Source organism: Desmodus rotundus, chromosome 4 (genome assembly GCF_022682495.2).
Source record: "Desmodus rotundus isolate HL8 chromosome 4, HLdesRot8A.1, whole genome shotgun sequence".
In the NCBI taxonomy this organism is placed as follows: domain Eukaryota; kingdom Metazoa; phylum Chordata; class Mammalia; order Chiroptera; family Phyllostomidae; genus Desmodus; species Desmodus rotundus.
Window position 1 is genome coordinate 142,732,813 of NC_071390.1, and position 18,489 is coordinate 142,751,301.

Consider the following 18,489-nt stretch of genomic DNA (forward strand, 5'->3'; position numbering starts at 1 on the left):
CTATGGTGTATGTCACAGGGTAGAGCTTGCTCAGACATCTGCTGACACCATATGATGGTTCAGAACATTTTTTCCATTAATAATAGCAATTGCCTTAACCTATACTGCAAGCAAGCAGCATTTTATCAATTGCCAAGTCCAGGACTTTGTTCAAAGTTAAGCCTGTAGCTGAAGTGCACTTCTGGAGGAGGGGAAAGTTTCATTTGAAACAAGAGATTCGTATAAACACTAAAGCATGAGAAGCAATGATACAATAAAATCCTTTAATTTTATAAATGAGGACAAATGATTTATCCCCGAAACCCGGACTTCCATTAACGGCAGCACAGGGGCTGGGACTCGGAATCCCTAACACTATGATGGGTGCCCTTTTCCCAAAGTCCCCTTTTATAAAATCTCTGGGCCATGAAGCAGAGGTTACCAGTGCCTTTAACTTAAGGCCAAACACAGGTCCTGGCTCTGCTCTGAAGGAAAACTTTTCCTTGCATTTTGGGTGTTTGGATAGGTGTTCCTAACAGCGGCTGGCAAACAGAAATTCTACAGGTTAAAGCATCAGCTGATTTAGGGCCTAAAAACTTTGACAATATTCCTTTAACTGATCACCCACTAACAGTGGAAAAGGAAGCACTTTTTAACTGGTAGCCAAAGAAAGATTCCCAGAAGGACACAGGGCTATGCTTTTGTACCCCATGCTCCGAGCCTGCCCTCTTTGTTACCTTTAACTGCAGCCTGAAGAACCAGATAGAGGTGGTAATTAATTATAATGTGTTAACAATCTAAAGATCACAAAAGAAATGCTGAAACCGGCTTTAGGAAGGCATTTTTCGATGTGAGGGTGGTTATTAATGATTAATTCTCCTGAAACTTCAGTCAGTAATAGGTAAAATGTCAGAGATGGTGACAGTCACTTAATTGCTAGTGCAATTCACAATGCCTAAGAATTGACAAGACGGCTTGTTGTAGCCCATTATCAAAGTGTCAACAATGATTATTGCCAATATAGTTACCCCAATGCCAATTGCAGGGCAGCTGCTTTCTTTCAAATGGGTTCCAGGGAGAAGGTTATATGTTAAAAAGAATCTTCTTACTGTGACCCTATGACTCCATTACACAGGCTCTACTTTACCTAATAAAATCAGACGTGAGTTTTGAGAAGAACTGTACAGAACGATGAACAAAATGCATATTTGTGAATCCCCAGGACTCTCTCTCGAGAACATAGGCTTTTTAAGGAGTCAGATCGAATCCTTCAGAAATCAAGCGAGTCCAGTTATGTTTTCTTTTACTTCCCTGGACTCCCTGCTGAGTAGCTTGCTTTCTGGCAGCATGCTAAGACTGTCATTTGGTAAAAAGCAGTCTGCTCAGCTATAATTACTAATTTGATGTCACACTGGAATTGCAGCGCAGCTGTGAAAGGATCGACCACCAGGGAGATTCGCATTTCTCTGTTTCATTTAGAGGAGGCTAAACTGCTGGAGCCATGAATGGAAGATGCCCTTCCATTAAAAAGGAAAGAATTAAAGAATAAAACAAGTCATAGCAGCTGTCAGAATTTGACAGCGGTTTAAAAAAAATAAAAGCACTGTTCTGCTCTTTTTAAAAAATTTAAGACATCTGTACATGCATGTTCTGATACTTGTTGCCATGAAAGTGATCCCATTATTGTTGGAATATAACTTCTTTATTTCCTTCAGTTCCATCTTCATTATTATGCTAATGTAATCACACTAATTACATGTCAAGCTGAAGTAGAAGGGATGGGACTTGTCTGCACCTCTATCACTAAATATTTGAAATGACAGTTTTAAAACTTGTCATCAACAAGTTAAAAGTATGGGAAATTAAAAGTTATAATGACTCGAATGAAAGGGAAACAAAGAATTCAGATTACTTATTAAGCCATGTCAGTGGAGATCCTCTAGGAAAACTGTTCTTTGCGCCAGGACAATCATTTTGTAGAGAACATGGTTACACAATGAGAGCAATGGACATAAGATTCTTGCAAACCCTTTAGCTTGCATTTATGAAAGGATAATATGTAGAAAACAAATATTTTTAGCCTTCTCCAAATATTTCTAACCAGAGGTAACAGTGATAAATATGTATAGTTTTATGCTTTTTTGGACAAATATATTAACTGATCATGGAGAGAAAAACTGAAAATTGGACTAAAAAGGAAAATGCGAAAAAAAATTTTAGAACTTAAAAACTCGATGTTTTCACAAGTTCAGCTCCATTAATACATTTCATTTATTTTTGTGTTATACTTTAGTCAATGTTACCTCATTGTGGCTAGAATATAAACAACTTGCCATATCCAGGAGACATCATGTCCTATAGCAGGCAGCAGGCATACTCCCCTTCATCAATTACTGATATTAATTACACTTACATTCCATATCTTCAAGAGACTATCTCTCATCCCTTCCCAGAGAGCACTTATAACCTAGGACAGGTGGGTGGCCTTTTGGCGCCTCTCCTTCTGGAAGAAGAGCTGCCATGAACTCCCAGAAAGTAAAGCGCATTAAATTCTTCCCCAGGGCAATTGTGTAGATGATTTTAATGTGTACAGAGTGCAAGATATATTGACATGGATATAGTTTAAAAAATTCCTATATTCCACAAATTAAGGAAATATGAATGGGTGCTTTTGCCAATACAGTATGAAACCAAACAATTTATTTCACTACTTTTGTATTTTTAAATCAAGACTTAGAATGAAATGCTTTGGTACCATATATGACTTCAAAATAATGTTTTTGTCAGTGTAATGAATGATTCCTTTTTCATTTTCATGATTCATGGGAATTACCTTCTGGAGGGTGGGCCCCTTCTAGTATAGGCTGTCCCAGCTAGGTGAATATTCTAGGAACCCATCTGTATCAGTGTACCAGCTGGCGTTGTTGTGAGAGGCTGTGTTCTACTTCAGTGAATTTTTCTGAAGGCTGTTTCAGCATGTCTGTCTATTTCATGATGGGTGATTTACAAGTGCACTTGCCCACACCATGTTGAGTAAGCCATTTCTTCCCGTTGAAACTCTCTCTGCAGTCTCTCATGCCCACTGGACATCTCTGTTCTGATGCTGCACTGACTTCTCAAACTGCTCCTTCCACTCTGCTCCCTCTCTCAGAGAGTGAGATCAACACCTATCCAACTGTCCAATCCAGAAACTTGGGCGTCATCTTTAACCCCACCCTCCCTCCACACACGCTCCCTGACTCTGTTCACCTCCCACATTCAATCTCTGGGTTCTTTGGATTCTTCTTCCTAAATTACTCTATAATCTATTATTTTCCACTGTCCCAGCTCAGGTCACCATCTCATCTGGGTTATTTCAACAGCCTCTCCTACTGGTCCAGCTTACTGGCCTCACCTCACCCTCCAGCTAAAGCACCAAGCATGCCCCCTCTGTGCTCATGCACATGCTGCTCATTCTTGCCTTTTACCCTGGCTAATTCCTACTTATCCTTCAAGTGTCCACACGTCACCTCTTCCAGGAAGCCTTTCCTTGGCCCCACCAAGCTGTAATCAGGTACTCTTGCTACATGTTTCCTATCAAAGTACTATCACATGGCACTGTTATTTCCTATTAATGTCTGTATCTCCTGCTAGATGTGTCTGTGTGGTATACTATTTTAGTCCCAGAAGCTGGGATAGTAACCATAAAGACATTCACAAACACTTCTGAATGAATTAAGTATATTTCCAAATTCAAATCAAAACTGAATGATATCATTCTGAACGAATTTAGTTTCAAAAACAAAAACAGAAACCTGAGCCCCAGCTTTCAGATGGTTTGGTTTTAAAAAAAAGAGAGATTTCCCAAGGTGAGAAAGAGGAATAACTAAGAGTATAAAGGTGCCTTTCATATAAGCAAGGCTGATGGTGCACAGTTTAGGTTTCATACAGAAAGTACTTCCCAGCTTCCTAATGAAATTGACTTTAGTTGAATCTGTCTATAATCTTACACAATAAACTAAATGTAGTTCAAATATTCCCTACTGCCCAGTGACTCAGGAAAACATAAAACGATGTAGTCTCTCCTCCCTAATTCTTTAAGTAAAAAATACTCTAAGTCATATTTTAATATTTTTTAGTTGGAAAGGAGTTTAAAGATCATGCAAGCCAACATTTTACAGGTGAGAAAACTGGGGCTCACAGAGGCAAAGAAACTTGCTCAGGTCACACCTGGTTAGTCCGTGGTCAAGTGTAGGGCTAGGACCCTGCGGCTGAGCTGTTCCTGCCAGTCTTCATCACTACACAGATGGCTGTGTTTTCAGGACCATGCTGCATGTTAACCGTTTCTTCCAACCACATTTAAAACTAAAAACGACTTCATTATTCACCCCAAGAGGTATGGGACAGCTGAGCTGAAGAAAAGTAAAGCAAAGCACTCCAGTTCAATAACCTGCTTCTCTCCGGTGCAGGGAAGGGGACATGGGAATGATCACAGTGTCGAAGTCAGGAAGAAAGAATGAGGAGGTACTGTTCGAGCATGCGCGCAGGACCATGGTGAGTACACCAGGGCACTTACCTTTTCTTTGTCACTAGCTTCTCTGGCCACTGTAGAGCCCTGAAACACAAAGAAACAATAAAAACTTGCATGTGAGAAGCACTGGATTTCATGTTTAAAATATGCGAACGTTCCAGGGCAGACACTGCAATAAATGAGCACCGACTCTGCTTTGGAGCCTCATCCTGAGTGAGCTCTGTCTCCTCTGTGTTCACTACTCTCTGCCTGGTGTGCTGCTCCTTCTGCAGGTATTCCTTCACTCCTTCCCTATCACGTCACCTGTGCTATCTTTTCTCTGGTTCTTGTCCTCCTGCTGGAAATCAGAAAATCTGATGATCACCGCAACAGTACCTTGCTAAACACTGGATCAAAACCATACTCTTCCTTTTGCATCATTTGCCAGAAATGGTTGGTCTTATGATCTTCAAAGGAGAAGTGGGACATCAGCTGTCCACAGTGACCACTGGGGCATTAGATGCCTCTCGTCCTACATTATTCTTCCAGATGTAGACATGTCCTCACCCTCTGACTGCCTCAATACCATTTTAGAGTTAGTGATGAATACATTCTCTTAGTTACTATGAGTAAGACCCTGTATATACTTCACCCTCCTTCGCATTGGAGATCCCTTCTCACACACATATACCTGCACCTCTTCTGGGCCAGGCTCTAGGATGAGCACAGAGCTATTAAGTGGAAGAAAACACAGTCCTTGATCTCTGCAATTTCCCCTCTACTGCACTGGTTTTCAAAACTATGCCTCAGAGCTCTGGGGTTGACCTCAGATGCTGACAAGGGGCTGTTGGGGCAAAGTTCCAGCAGAGAAATTTTCCTTTGTTTGTGGAAGATTTTAAAGCAAAAGAAAAGTTGGGAAACAAATGGCCAGTGAATTCCTCCTAACTATGTCAGTACAAGGACTATTTATTCTTTGTGCTCCCCAGTGACCATCATGGTATCTCACATAGCAGTGCTCAATGTTCACCAAATAAATGGCTGGAGAAGGATCGCAGACCAATTTCCCCTCCCTTCCCCTCCAGCACTGGACACCCAAACTGCGACAAGGTCCGGGGAGTCATTTGTTACCTGACCACCTCTTAAACAGACATTTATTGCCCTAGAATACTTGCATTAGCCAATCACAAACAGAACTTTAAGAAATCAAAACTTTTACTCCATGACCATCTTCTATTTAAGTAAAGCGTAGGCACTGATCAGGATGTGTGTGAACTGTAATTCACAGATGAGGAGACGCTGACGGAGGAGACTCCTTGTACAGGGGAAGGGCGCTGAGACCAGGCTGTGGTCTCTCTGGGTGTCAATTCTCCACCCCGCTGGTGCTCAGCATTCCCAGGCCTGGTGGATCTGAGAGACCCTGCTGCCAGCCAGTGAAACTGCTTGAAGTTTCTTGGGGATAAGTCAGAGGAGCACAAAGCTGACCCACCAAATAAAGGTGGACAATATAGATGGTTCATGAAGCAAAACCCATTCTGTACTGCAGCATACCCCCTCGGCCATCTGAACCCCACAGCCATCACTTGCAATGGTCTCCCTTTGTGCCTTTAGGGGTTCTTGAACAGGGGGCCACATATACCTTCCTTTGTTCACTGATTTCTAACAAAGAATATTCCCAAATGAAAAAAACATGGGGACATCTGTAAAACCTGAACACTGCTTATGCTATTGGATAGAAGATGAAATGATTTACTCCTTTTTGTATCTTTAACCAAATTTTTGGTCAGTGTGTGTTTATTTTTTTCCTACTTATAATATAACCCTGTTTAGGATTCTCAGTGAAGCTTCGTCTCTGTGTAAATGCAAATCATTAGCCTGGAAAAAATTCATCCAAGTTTAAATTAATTCAGAATAAAAAACTAAAACAAAAACAGAAAAGTAAGGTTATTGTAAGTTAAGGCCAAGAGTTTGAGCCATGAAAGGAAGCCAGATGTCCAAGTTCCATCACAACTGAAAGTACTGGCAAAAACAGAGTTTACTTATTTTACAAGCTACGAAGGGAGATGAAATGATATAGTCCAAGGCAAATTAAAACTCTAATATTCAGTCTACAAGTATAATTTACATCAAGATATATTTACTAGATGTCCTCTTTTAGGCATTTCAGGAGGATAAAAAAAATAAGTAGGACAGAAAATTTTCCTTTAAAACACTTACTAGTAGGACGGATGAGGCAACCAAAATTTATTGACCAATTCCATATGCTGTGTTGTGCTGGATATGGCCTGTATGTATGTCACTGAATCCTCACACCAACCCAGGGAGGGGAAATTATCTCCATTTTACAGATGAAGAAGCAGGCTTATAAAGGTTCAACAACTTGCACACAGCTGACAAGTGATAAAAACAGGACATGTGGCTTCAGAGGTCACTCTGGCTTCTCACATGGAAGAGGCAGACCGGTGAAGAGTCCTGTAATGCTCAGCAGAGCCTTTGTGAGAGAGATGGTGCCAAAGAGCCCTGTGCAGTGGCTGGAATTTCCTCTGGGGCAATTCCAGTGAACAAAAGGGTTACGACCTGAAGGCAGGACTGACCAAGGCTGTGTCTGGAAAGCCTGTATAGTGAATTTAAACTCTAGAGGGTAGGAGATAAACCTAGACCATTTTCCCTGCCCTAGGTTAGCATTTCTCAAAGTGTGTGATTCAGCCCCCTGGGACTCTAAGACCCTCTCAGGGATCTGCAAAGTCAAACTATCCTTATAATAACACTGAGATGTTACTTGCCTTACTACTCACTGTTTGGTATTTGCCTGGATACTGCAGAGACAATGGTGGGTAAGGCTGACAGCAGTTTAGCACAAATCCAGCGGTGGTGTCAAACGGTACTAGTCAAGTTTATCATACTATATCTGCGTCTGTGTCTGTATCTAAAGACACAAATGTCCTTTAGGAAGCAAGGAAGCCATAAAATTTATTTTTATTAAATCTTGATCCTGGAGTACACAGCTCTTTGATATTCTGCATGGGAAGTATGTATAAAGCATTCTGTCCATTAATGAATGGTTTAAGAACAGTCATTTTTGTGACGGTTTGAGTTATGTGCTGAACTAGCCAGTTTTTTCAGGAAACAGCATTTTTACTGGAAGGAACAACAGACGGCCTGTGTTTATTCATGCCTGAGCACTCGTCACAGATCTGCTCAAAGACAAGCGCAGCTGCTGGGCTGGGCTCCATGCAGGGCGCTGTGTGCCGTCACTTCGCGGAAAACAACTAACAGGATTTGTTGCCAGTGGTAAAAATTTGGGCTCTTAGGTGAAAATTAGAAGTTTAAAAACTTGTGTCCACCACCCTGAGCCTGATAGCTTCTCAACACTTAAAGACTTTTCTCATGAGACTAGTGGTGATATTAGTGACTTCTTGATATCATATAATGAAATGTGTCAATATTTGGAAGATCACATAACTCAAGTGAAGCCATCTATTCCAAACAACCAAGGCATAATGTATAATGTTTTTTAATAAAAACATTATTCATAATGTATAATGTTTTTAATGAAAAGAGTATAAAAGTTCACTGATGTGATTGCAGATTCCACATAAGCTTTAGGAAATTACCATTTGTCAGATTTTGGAAATCAAAAGACTAATTTCTGGCAAAATTAATATAACATACCCCTCCCCTTATTTGTGTAAGATCTGACATTCTTCATACACTTCAATCAAGTAACATCACAACAGACAACAGAACCAGATAAGACATTGCAACGGTCTCATATTTAATCTAATATGTCAGACATTAAAGACATTTGCAAAAAGGTAAAACAATGCCACCTGTCTCAATTTTTTGGAAGATATAGTTTTATTTCATAAAAATATGCTCACATGTAACTGTTTTATTGTTTTAAATAAATTAAAGTATTTAAAAAGTTCTCATATTAATCCCTAACATTGCAAATATTGGTAGATATAACCTACATAAGCAAAAGCTTTTTGGGGTCCTCTTTTAAGAGTATGAAGGAGACTGAGTTCAAAAAATATGAAATCCATTGATGAAGACCAAAGCTTGGCAAACTTTCTAAAAAGGGTCAAAAGGTAAATGTTTTAGGCTGTGTGGTCCAACAGGGCCTCTGTGATAAGTGCCTCTACTCACCTTCGCCATTAGAGCGTACAAGCAACCACAAACGACGATGCAGAAACAACGGGCACGGTGATACTCCAACACACCTTTATTTACAAAACTGGCCACATCGGATTTGCCATCAGGCAGGTCATAGTTTGCCAACTCCTAACTTGGACATTCTGCCTCTGAGTCAGTGATCCTAGAAGTCAGACCAATGTACTCCACTCAAAATTTCCAGTGGTCTGCCTCTCACTCAATGTCTTTGAAATAGCTGGTTGTGGGGCCTATTTCTTCTGCCAGAAATGTTTTCCCTCAGCTCATCCCCTCATCTCCTCTGGGTCTGTTCCACATCAGCTTCTCAGTGAAACCTTACCTGACCCCCTGTTTAAAACTGCATCCTTTCCCCATACTTCCCTGTCTTCTTTTTTTTTCAGTGAGCATGAACACACGATAATATATCTTATTCAGCATGAAAACAATGGGGTTAAAAATACTAAAGAAATGAATAGACTGTCAATGAGGTATGAGACAAATTCAAGTGGCTAAATACATGTGGAATTGGTGTTTGGAAAGATTAAGGATGGTAACAAAAATAACTGAAGAAATAATGGCTATTTTAAAAAAAATTTCCTGTTTTTACTTCTATCTATAGCATCTGTCACTTCCGAATATACTATATGATTTACCTACTACTTTCACTTACTGTCTGCCTTTACCAATCAGAAAGTCAGCTCCCTGAGTGAAGGTTTGGTTTGTTTTGTTCATCACACTATTCCTAGCCCCTAAAACAGTGCCTGGTACATAGCTGGTGTTCAAGAAATATTTGTTGAATAAACTAGACATGGTATCTCTAATATGTACAAGCATCTTCTGGTAAACCCACAGAGTACACTGCTAGCTGCCTGGTGATTTAAGCTCTGAGCACCTCGGAAGCATTTAGCATGATCAATGATAACGTTTGCAATGTGGATGAGTCAGCTTCATTATCAAGAAAAATTAATAAAATCAATCTCACCTTTAAGTCGTATTTCCTATATACAGATAAACGGTGACTGAACACATTTCTTGTAACAATCACATATATTTCAACTCCATCAACATTAAGCCGGTACATGCCCAGAAACTGGGGAAGAAGGGTGATCCCATGACATTCCACTATATACTGCACAAAAGAGAAAGAAAAAAAAAATCCAATCAAAAGGTGCTCTTTCAAATGTAAAATATTACTCTTCTGCCTATAGTGTTTATACAAAATGATACCCTCCAATCATTAAGGTCCTATTTATAGAAAATAACTATGTTTATATTGCTTAATACAGGATCTGTGTTCTCTATGTATATACAGATAAGAAAAATTCAACTTTACGTCCAAAGATATATTTTTCCTAACATTTCAAACTAAGTTGTAGAGTCAAACCTTGGATATAACAGTGATTGGTCCTTTCTGTAATTACTTTAAAGTGAAATTAGCCTCTACCCAGGGCCTCCGTCTTCCTTCCCAGAAGCCATGATAATGACTTTTTGAGTTTGAGGCAGAGTCACTTGGGCACTTAGATTAGCTCTTTTAACAGTGTTGAAGTCAAGATTAAAAAGGAAACTGTGGAGAGAGCCCAGTGTTACAAGCTCCTAGGGTTGGGCTAGTTCTTCTGTTTCAAGACTACTCTCTGGGGCTAAGTTGCTCACAGAGCAACAGCGTCAAGGGCGGGTGCGTGCTACCATGGAGCATGGGCTCCCTCTCTAGGCACAGACGGAGCTTCTCTGGCCCCGTGCTCGGTTTCATCAAGTCCGTTGGATGGCTCCCAGTTTTGACACCATTTCTGATTAGAGTTGCAGAAACACAACATGAGTTTAGAAGTCTTTCATGACCATACTCTAAAAGGCCACAAGAGGGAGACACTTCTTGAAAGCCAATATTTATCAAAAGGGTCCCACTGTATTTTCCAAGGGAAAATTACATTTCCTTTCTTTAAAATGAAGGGGAGGGAGGTAGGGATGGCTGGGGTGGGGAGGAGTGGAGGGGGGTAAGTGCAGACAACTGTACTTGAACAACAATAAAACAATTTAAAAAATGGAAATAAGTTCAGAAAAACTCATCTATGTCCATGACATGTATGTGAAATCTCTAGACTAAGGAAGAGCATGACTGTTACGCTTCCAAAATAGTATAAATTGTATACATTGTGCACATTTACAGAGAGAAGCCTGGAGGAATGGTCACCAAATGGCAATGGTGGAATTTGAAGTAACTCTGCTTATTTTCTTTTTTAAAAAAAATTATATTGCTTGAATTTATTTGTTTTCAATGAACATTTTATAAAAATAAGAGTTAGAAAGCCCTTTCAAACTTTTTAGTGGTAAACACTGTCAATCATCAACTCTTGATAATATTAACCACTTTAAAAGGTTTTTTTTAAAAGCCTAGTTTTCTCATTAAAGAAAAGAGTACAGCATCAGAATGAGTTAGATTTTTGCCACCTAGAGTTTGGCATATTTTAAAGATGTTCCTGCCTTTAAAAATCTTACTAACTGTAATTGAGCTGTGGTAATTTAATTTGATATATTTTCTGAGTAGAGTTTCACCTCATGTTGTTCTTAATTTGAAGTCAGATCAGTGGAACATATTTTACTTCTCTCCTTTCAAAAAACTATAAATTGAGATACCACTTCACACAGGACAGAATGGCCACCATAAACAAATCAATAAACAACAAGTGCTGGCGAGGTTGTGGAGAAAAGGGAACCCTAGTACATTGTTGGTGGGAATGCTAACTGGTGCAGCCACTGTGGAAACAGTATGGAATTTCCTCAAAAAATGAAAAATGGAACTGCCTTTTGACCTGGCAATTCCACTGCTAGGATTATAACCTAAGAATGGTGAAACAATTCCAAAGAACCTGTGCACTTCCATGTTCATAGCAGCACAATTTACAATAGCCAAGTGTTGGAAACAGCCTAAGTGGCCATCAGTAAATGAATGGATCAAAAAAACGTGGTACATTTACACAATGGAATACTATGCAGCAGAAAGAAAGAAGGAGCTCCTACCCTTTACAACAGCATGGATGGAACTGGAGAGCATTATGCTAAGTGAAATAATCCAGGTGGTGGAAGCAAATACCATAAGATCTCACCTATAAGTGGATCCTAATCAACAAAATAAAAAAGCAAGCAAAATATAACCAAAGACATGGAAATAAAGAACAAACTGACAGTGACCAGAGGGGTGGGAGGAGGGGGATAATGGGGGAAAGAAGGGGAAGGGTCATCAAGAAATATGTATAAAGGATGGACAAAGACAACAGGGGTGGGGGTGGGGGGGATTGAATGTGGGAGGTGGGGGTAGGTAGGGCAGGGGAGAGTAATGGAGGGAAAATGGGGACAAATATAATTGAATACCAATAAAAAAAAATAAGGAAAAAAAAAGTAAATTAACTTGAGTTTTGCTAACACAAAACAGGTGGTAAAGAGCCCCTGGTTGAAGAGAAAATATCTCAAATCTACTCTAAAGAACTCAAAGGGATTATTGTCCCTCACCTCTGAAGAAAGGCCTTTGGATAGGCCTTAAAAACACGGAGATTACGATAGTCTACATTTTGCTGCATTGTATAATAACCACAGTGGAAAGAATATAGGTTTGTGAGCCAAAGATGTGTGCATGTGTCCTGGTGCCTCCATTTATTAGCTGTGGGTCTTGGGCAACTTACTAAATCACTCATCATTTTAGTTTCATTTTCTAGAAAGTGGGCAGCATAATTTGTACCTGGAGGTTACTGTGAGGATTACAGATAATAGTATGTCAAAATACATCACACTATGTCTCTCGTAATTTACTATACCCTTCTGCCTACTGCAGATGACAATGGTAATAACTATTATTTTCATTCAAAACTCTGATAAAAAACCTTAGTGTTACACATATCTGCTGCTTTATGCTCCAAACCAACTCACAGATATATGCTTGTGTTTACTCTGAGGGAGACCCTGCACAGGTGTTTTGGGGGCCCCTGGGGGCCCACACCAGATTCAGTTTGGCCATTTAACCCTAGTTTGTGCTGTTCTGCTCTGATTATTCTCATCATGGCCTGTCTTTTCAAAGTCCTGCCAGTAGAAGATGTCTGATCAAAATCTGTGCACAGACCCGCAGAGCGACGAGGGACAGTGGATACTGTTATTCATGTTGATGAGGATGTCAATGAAACCCCTGAATGCTACACAGAAAGTCACTGACAGGCTTTTTGGAGGGGGGACACACATACAGATTATATTCTACAACTCCTCTACCTTTAAGATTCAATAAATTACTACATATAAAAAATAGATCAAATTTGGTCTATTGCATCAGCAAATTTCTATGTGTACTCGTTCTCAAAGGTATGGCTCTCTTACGACACTCTTTGATGACCACTTGGAAAAAACAGATTTAATAAACTTAAAACTCCTGAGTATATAAATATGTACAAAAACGCAAACCATATTAAAGCCTGTCATATTAGATTCCAGTAGTGGCAAGCTGCAGTTGGTGCCAAAGGTTGAGAAAGCATTTACAGGTCAAAACTTTGCAGAAGAAAATTCTACCCAGTAGTTGAATTTCTGCGTGGGGGCACTGGGAAAAGAGTGCACTGTTTCATTTTGGTGAGGAGCTTTCACTGGGTCTGTGAACACCAGGGTTGCGGGCCACTGCACCATATGTCCCTGAATGCGGCTGCTGACACATAGAGGCCTGAATGTTAATCCTCCCAGGTTTTCACCAGCTGACCCAGAAAATGCTGTGTACAAACTCTAACCCCGCTGGGCACATCTACAAGAATTCCTAAACACACAAGCTGCGAAAGGTAATGCCACAGCCAGGGAGACTGGAAATCTACGGCCGCAGCATTAGCTGGGCACTCAGCACAACTCAGCCACATCTTGCTGGGAGGCGCCCTCATGGTTCAGCTCCACATTCACTAGCTGTGTGACCTTGGGTGAATGAGTCAACCTCTCTGTGTCTCCATATTTGGAGAAGATGGGGTAATAATAGTACTTGGTGTCTAGGGTTTTTGTAAAGAAAGTGAAGAGCAAGGAAATGAGACTCAGGGACTGCCAATGACTCAAGCAGGAGTGACTGAAGCCAAGACCCAGGGGCGAGGGGTGGAAAAGGAGGAAAGCCCCAGGCAAGGGAGGAAGACTTCTAAGAGCACCTGGGATGTTCTTAAAATGCTCTCTGAGAAATGTTTTCTATTTCAAATGGATAATATAAGCTCCCAATTTCAAGGACTCTCATAAGACAAAGACTTTCCAAAAATGAATAATGTTTGGTATGTATTTGTTTATAAAAAGAGATAATCTTTTTGTAAATATTTTTAAAAAGTAAAAAATTATATTTCTAACCCCTGTTCAAGAACTTAAACATCATTAACAAATTAACTAAGTAAATTGTAAATAAATGCTTCCAAAATAGTAAGAAAAGGGGGTATTGGGGACACTACCATATTATGCCTTTTTAAAATAATCAATTATTTGGCATGAACATCTTTTTTTTTTAATAGTTACACACATCCTCAGCATCTACTAATTTCTTTTTAACATTCCTGATTTGATCACAAGACAATCTAAGGAAGCTGTGCTTCCTCTCTTCTACATGCTTAATTTCCAGATTATAAGAATGGAGAACTACAGTTTAATCCTGAGGGCCACTCTTTAAGAAAGATAAAAATATTTCTTTCACTTTCAACCACTGCCTTGATGTGGCTGCTAGTCAGTCCTTCTCCACTGGCAAGGGACATGATTAGCGGTCGTTGCCATTCCCTATCTGCTGTATTAATGTCTGTTTACAGACTCAACAGACGCAGCGCTGTAGTGTAGCCCAGTGGATTCCTTGCCAGAAGTCAGATAAGTCTGTGCACTTTTGCCCAGGGCCATTCTGAGGTTCCGAGAGAGATAAGGCCACCAGCTGACCAAACTCGACACTGCCCATCCACGGGTGGCTCAGAAGTTAAGAGCGCACATCAGACAAGAGACGGTTCATTGTGAGAGCACAGGCCGAGTGTGCACAATTTTGAACAGCGTTCCTGTCAGTGACCCCTCAGATATGGCATTTACCCAAAGTGTTCCTATCTGTGGACAATGAGGCTGTTATTTCCACCCTTCTGGGCTCTGTAAGTCACCTGCAGCTGCACCCTTCTGTCCCCTCAAACTGAGCAGCTCTGTCTGGTACCTGTCGTGGTGGCTTTCAGATGCTTGCAATTCAGCGATGTCACTGAGCTTTCATCTGAATAGGCACTGAACATTTCCTCCTGAATTTTTGAAAATGTTAACTTGATATTCATCAATTATCTAACTATATGGAGTTAAATCAATCACAATTATAGTTGGCGTCAGTGTCCATATTCTCAGTGTTAAATTCACTGTATCACCTGTGTGTGCGTTTTAAAATACTGTTTCAATTACTTTCAGCTTTTGCATTTTCATAGCTGGACACCTCATATCACCTCACTCTGTTATTTATCACACAGTGGCTTCTGCGTTTTTCAAAGTGTTCCCAACATTGGCAATGTTTTGTCTGTAACCTGTGTTCCAACACTAACAATTTTTACTCTTTTCTATCTTTTCAAAAATCTACATGTAAAAGATTCCATGGTGTCATCAATAACGGCAAATTTAATATCTTTGTCAGTCTTTCTTAGTACTTTTTCCTGTATAACCCTGGGCTTGTCAGAACTGTAATGCAATGATAAATTGATGTGGTGAAATCAGAATTTAAAAAAACATAAAATGCAACAGCCACAAAACCTCTGTTTCCTTTGCTCTTAGGCACTGAACAAAAATAACAAGTATTATTAACCCCCAATTTGTTGGTCTTCTCATGCAAAAATGAGATGCCATTAAAAGATTCACAGCTGACTGGCATTTCAGCAGAGAGGAGTCTAAGTGAGGAACTGCAGAAGATAAATATTTATATCTCTGCATGACGGTGTGAACCTGGCTCTTGCTTTTGGAAATTGCTATTATTATCATGTTCCACTCATTTTTTTTAGGGGCTTGAAGTGACAATTTAATATAGCATTAAATTAATACTTCAATACTCATACTTACAAGAGTAAGTCCTGTTTCAGTTAAATGTTTTTGAAAGGTTAAATTATCTGTAATCCTTATTGTGTCCCTGGATATGTTTATAGATCACTCCAACAAAAGGCTTTGCATGAAAAAGGAGAGCCACAGAGATAGATAAATAGATAGATAGATAGATAGATAGATAGACAGACAGACAGACAGACAAATAGGGAAGAGGAAGCCAGCCTGAAATTAAGGATTGCTTTGTTTTAGAATGACCAAATAAATAAATCATGCAAATTTTCCTTAAGTTGATATTTTGGGATAATGGTCTATAAGTGTCAGTTAATAAAATTTATTTTGGTTTCAAATAGTTTTGAAGTCAAGGAAGAAGTAAAGATGAGTACATTTAAGCTAATACAAACATTAAAATTTACTGCTTTACTTAATAAAATTAGGCTTAAAAGAAACAAACATTCCTCTGCAGTGTTTACAAATATTCTTAGTACTGAGATATATCAGAATACAGCCCAAATGTAAACACTGATGTCCCTGATTCCCTTTGTTACACTATAATAAAGCCATAAATAATATCATCATTGAAGATGAAGTGACTTTGCAAAGAATACTCCATCATGAGTATAGGTGGCATTCACTCACTGGTTATAATTAAAAGGCAGAATGTCTGCTCCAAGCATCAATCTGCTGAGGAGCTCTGAGAGGCCTTGCTGCCCAGTGGTAGAGCTGTCAGCAGCCTTCAGCTGGCAGCTACTTCTGGATCTGCCTTCCTGTCGCTTTGGCCCAACACAGGAGCTTCTGGATGCAGTGCTCCTGAGCGCTCCCCACCAGGCTGGCTGCAGCTTGGTTGGGCCTGCCCAGCAGTGTGACTTCGTCGTCTGCCCAATCCTACTTCTTCCCCTCGTAGGCTTTGATCTCTAATCAACGTCTTGACCCCAAACTCTGTGTGAACTTCTGCCTGGACAAGTCACTCTGAGTGAGAGTCAGCAGTCACAACAGGTAACAAATTCCAGCCCAGGAACTGCAAAGGGTAGGACTATCGAAAACAGAATTTGAACAGTTATGCATAAAACGTTTAAAGAAATAAAGGACGCAATTTCAGGGAGGAGCATATAACCAGAAACTATTAAAAATAAGCTGGCAGATTTTCAAAAATGGAACATATAGAGAGAAAAATATTGAACTAAAAAAATCATTGGACATGTGAGACAACGGAGTAGAACAACAACTGAAGGGAGAATTGGGACTGGGTGACATTATAGCTAAGGAATTTACCCAGAATCAGGCAGAGATGTTTGGAGATGGAAAATGGGAAAGAAAAATTTAAAAAACGTGGAGGCCAGAATGAAAATGTCAAGTATATAGCTGTTGAAGAGATAGATGGAGAGAATAAAGGAGACAGGTGATGGATGAAAAGGATGACGAAACTGGGGCCAACCTGCTGCAGGAACAGCATTCTGATGAGTGTGTTGGGCAGCTCCCTGGCAGCTGGGGAACAAATGGTTAGGACCCGTGAACGGAGGGCTCCACATGCCCCCACTAGCCAGCAGTGACTCCCTGTCTGCAAAGTGGAGTTTGAAGGGACCCTCCCTAGGCTATAGAGGCCCTGGAGATGGCAAACATCTTCCTGACATTTCTAAGAAGGAAGCAGGAAATGCACCTGCAGCTTCTGATGGCAGAGAGGCTCTGCTGGGTGGGCTTTTGATCACATAGTTTTAGGTGCTTATAGGACTTGAAATGTTAATGTACTTTTGACATTCCCATTGACCTCTCTCTGTAGGTGGGGGACTAAAAAGCTAAAGAGCAGACTCAGAATGTTCCTCCCGTTCTAGAAAGCACGTACAGCCATCATGCACTGGGGGTTCCATCAGCTCACCTGGGAATGTTAGAAACACAGAATCTGCTTTTCACAGGCTGTGTGGTATTCTGTCCATAATCAGAGTTTAAGAAGCTGTGATGTAGTGTGTAACTTTTTCTTTTCCAATGCCTCACCTCCAAGTTTCTTATTTTAATTTTTGGCTTTTATAATGCCTTTTTTCTCAGTTTTCCTCTATTTGTGGCTAATTCTTTGAATGATTGTACCGTGAGCCTTCAAGGCAAAACAAAAAGATGTGCTCCCAGGAGGGCCCAAAAAAGTCAAGCATTCATCCTAAAATTCTTTACTGAAATTTGAGATACTAGCTAGCTTATTTTAACAAGGAGTTCAAATTTTTAGGCATAACTTCTACATTCAGCTGAAGTTATTAACTATTTCCCAAATATAGGTTACTTTATCAATTTATCATTTTGGTCACTTTAAAATTAAAAACAAATACATTTAACAGTTGCATTTCAAAAATGTAAAAGAGTTATTATTAATGATATTTTCATCATCTACACTGTAACTTTTCCCCTCCTATAACATTTCTAAAATTTTATTGACACTGACTCAATTTTAATTAAAGTTCAAGCTACATGACACCAAAACGCCCAATGATTTCAGGTCAGTGAAAAAAAATCAGTCCATGTAGGAGAAATAAGAAATTCAAGTAGATTTTTCACTAATCTTTCATTTTTGAATGCTCTTCTGACACTGCTTACCTAATCAGTTGAAAAGTCACCATTACAAAACCTGAGTTTGTTCTAGCTTGACAGAAATTTTAAAAAAAGGGTATTTACATGCAAACATTGTTATTTTCCCAATTATAAAAAAGAGAAAATCAACAAGAGGAAAAGAGACATAAAAATTTGCTCCGCTTATTATAAATTTTTGGTTGGTCTGAGAGATGATGCTGTCCTTTATTAGCACAGAGTAGAAATTAGGATAGGATTTGGCAGCAGATAAAGACTAAGGCAAGACTAAAGCTTGAGAAAAA

The 18,489-nt window shown here is 39.7% G+C and overlaps 1 protein-coding gene across 2 annotated transcripts in view; it reads right to left on the reverse strand.

Moving 5' to 3' along the window:
• Nucleotides 1-18,489, reverse strand: part of PIP4K2A (phosphatidylinositol-5-phosphate 4-kinase type 2 alpha) — a 155,823-nt gene that overhangs the window by 22,342 nt on the left and 114,992 nt on the right. For both annotated transcript variants that reach the window (XM_045183904.3, XM_024576307.3), the window contains 2 exons: nt 9,600-9,746; nt 4,535-4,573 (listed from right to left, as the gene is read on the reverse strand). In XM_045183904.3, the coding sequence (XP_045039839.1) occupies nt 4,535-4,573; nt 9,600-9,746 (186 nt within the window). The remainder of the gene's footprint in view (nt 1-4,534; nt 4,574-9,599; nt 9,747-18,489) is intronic.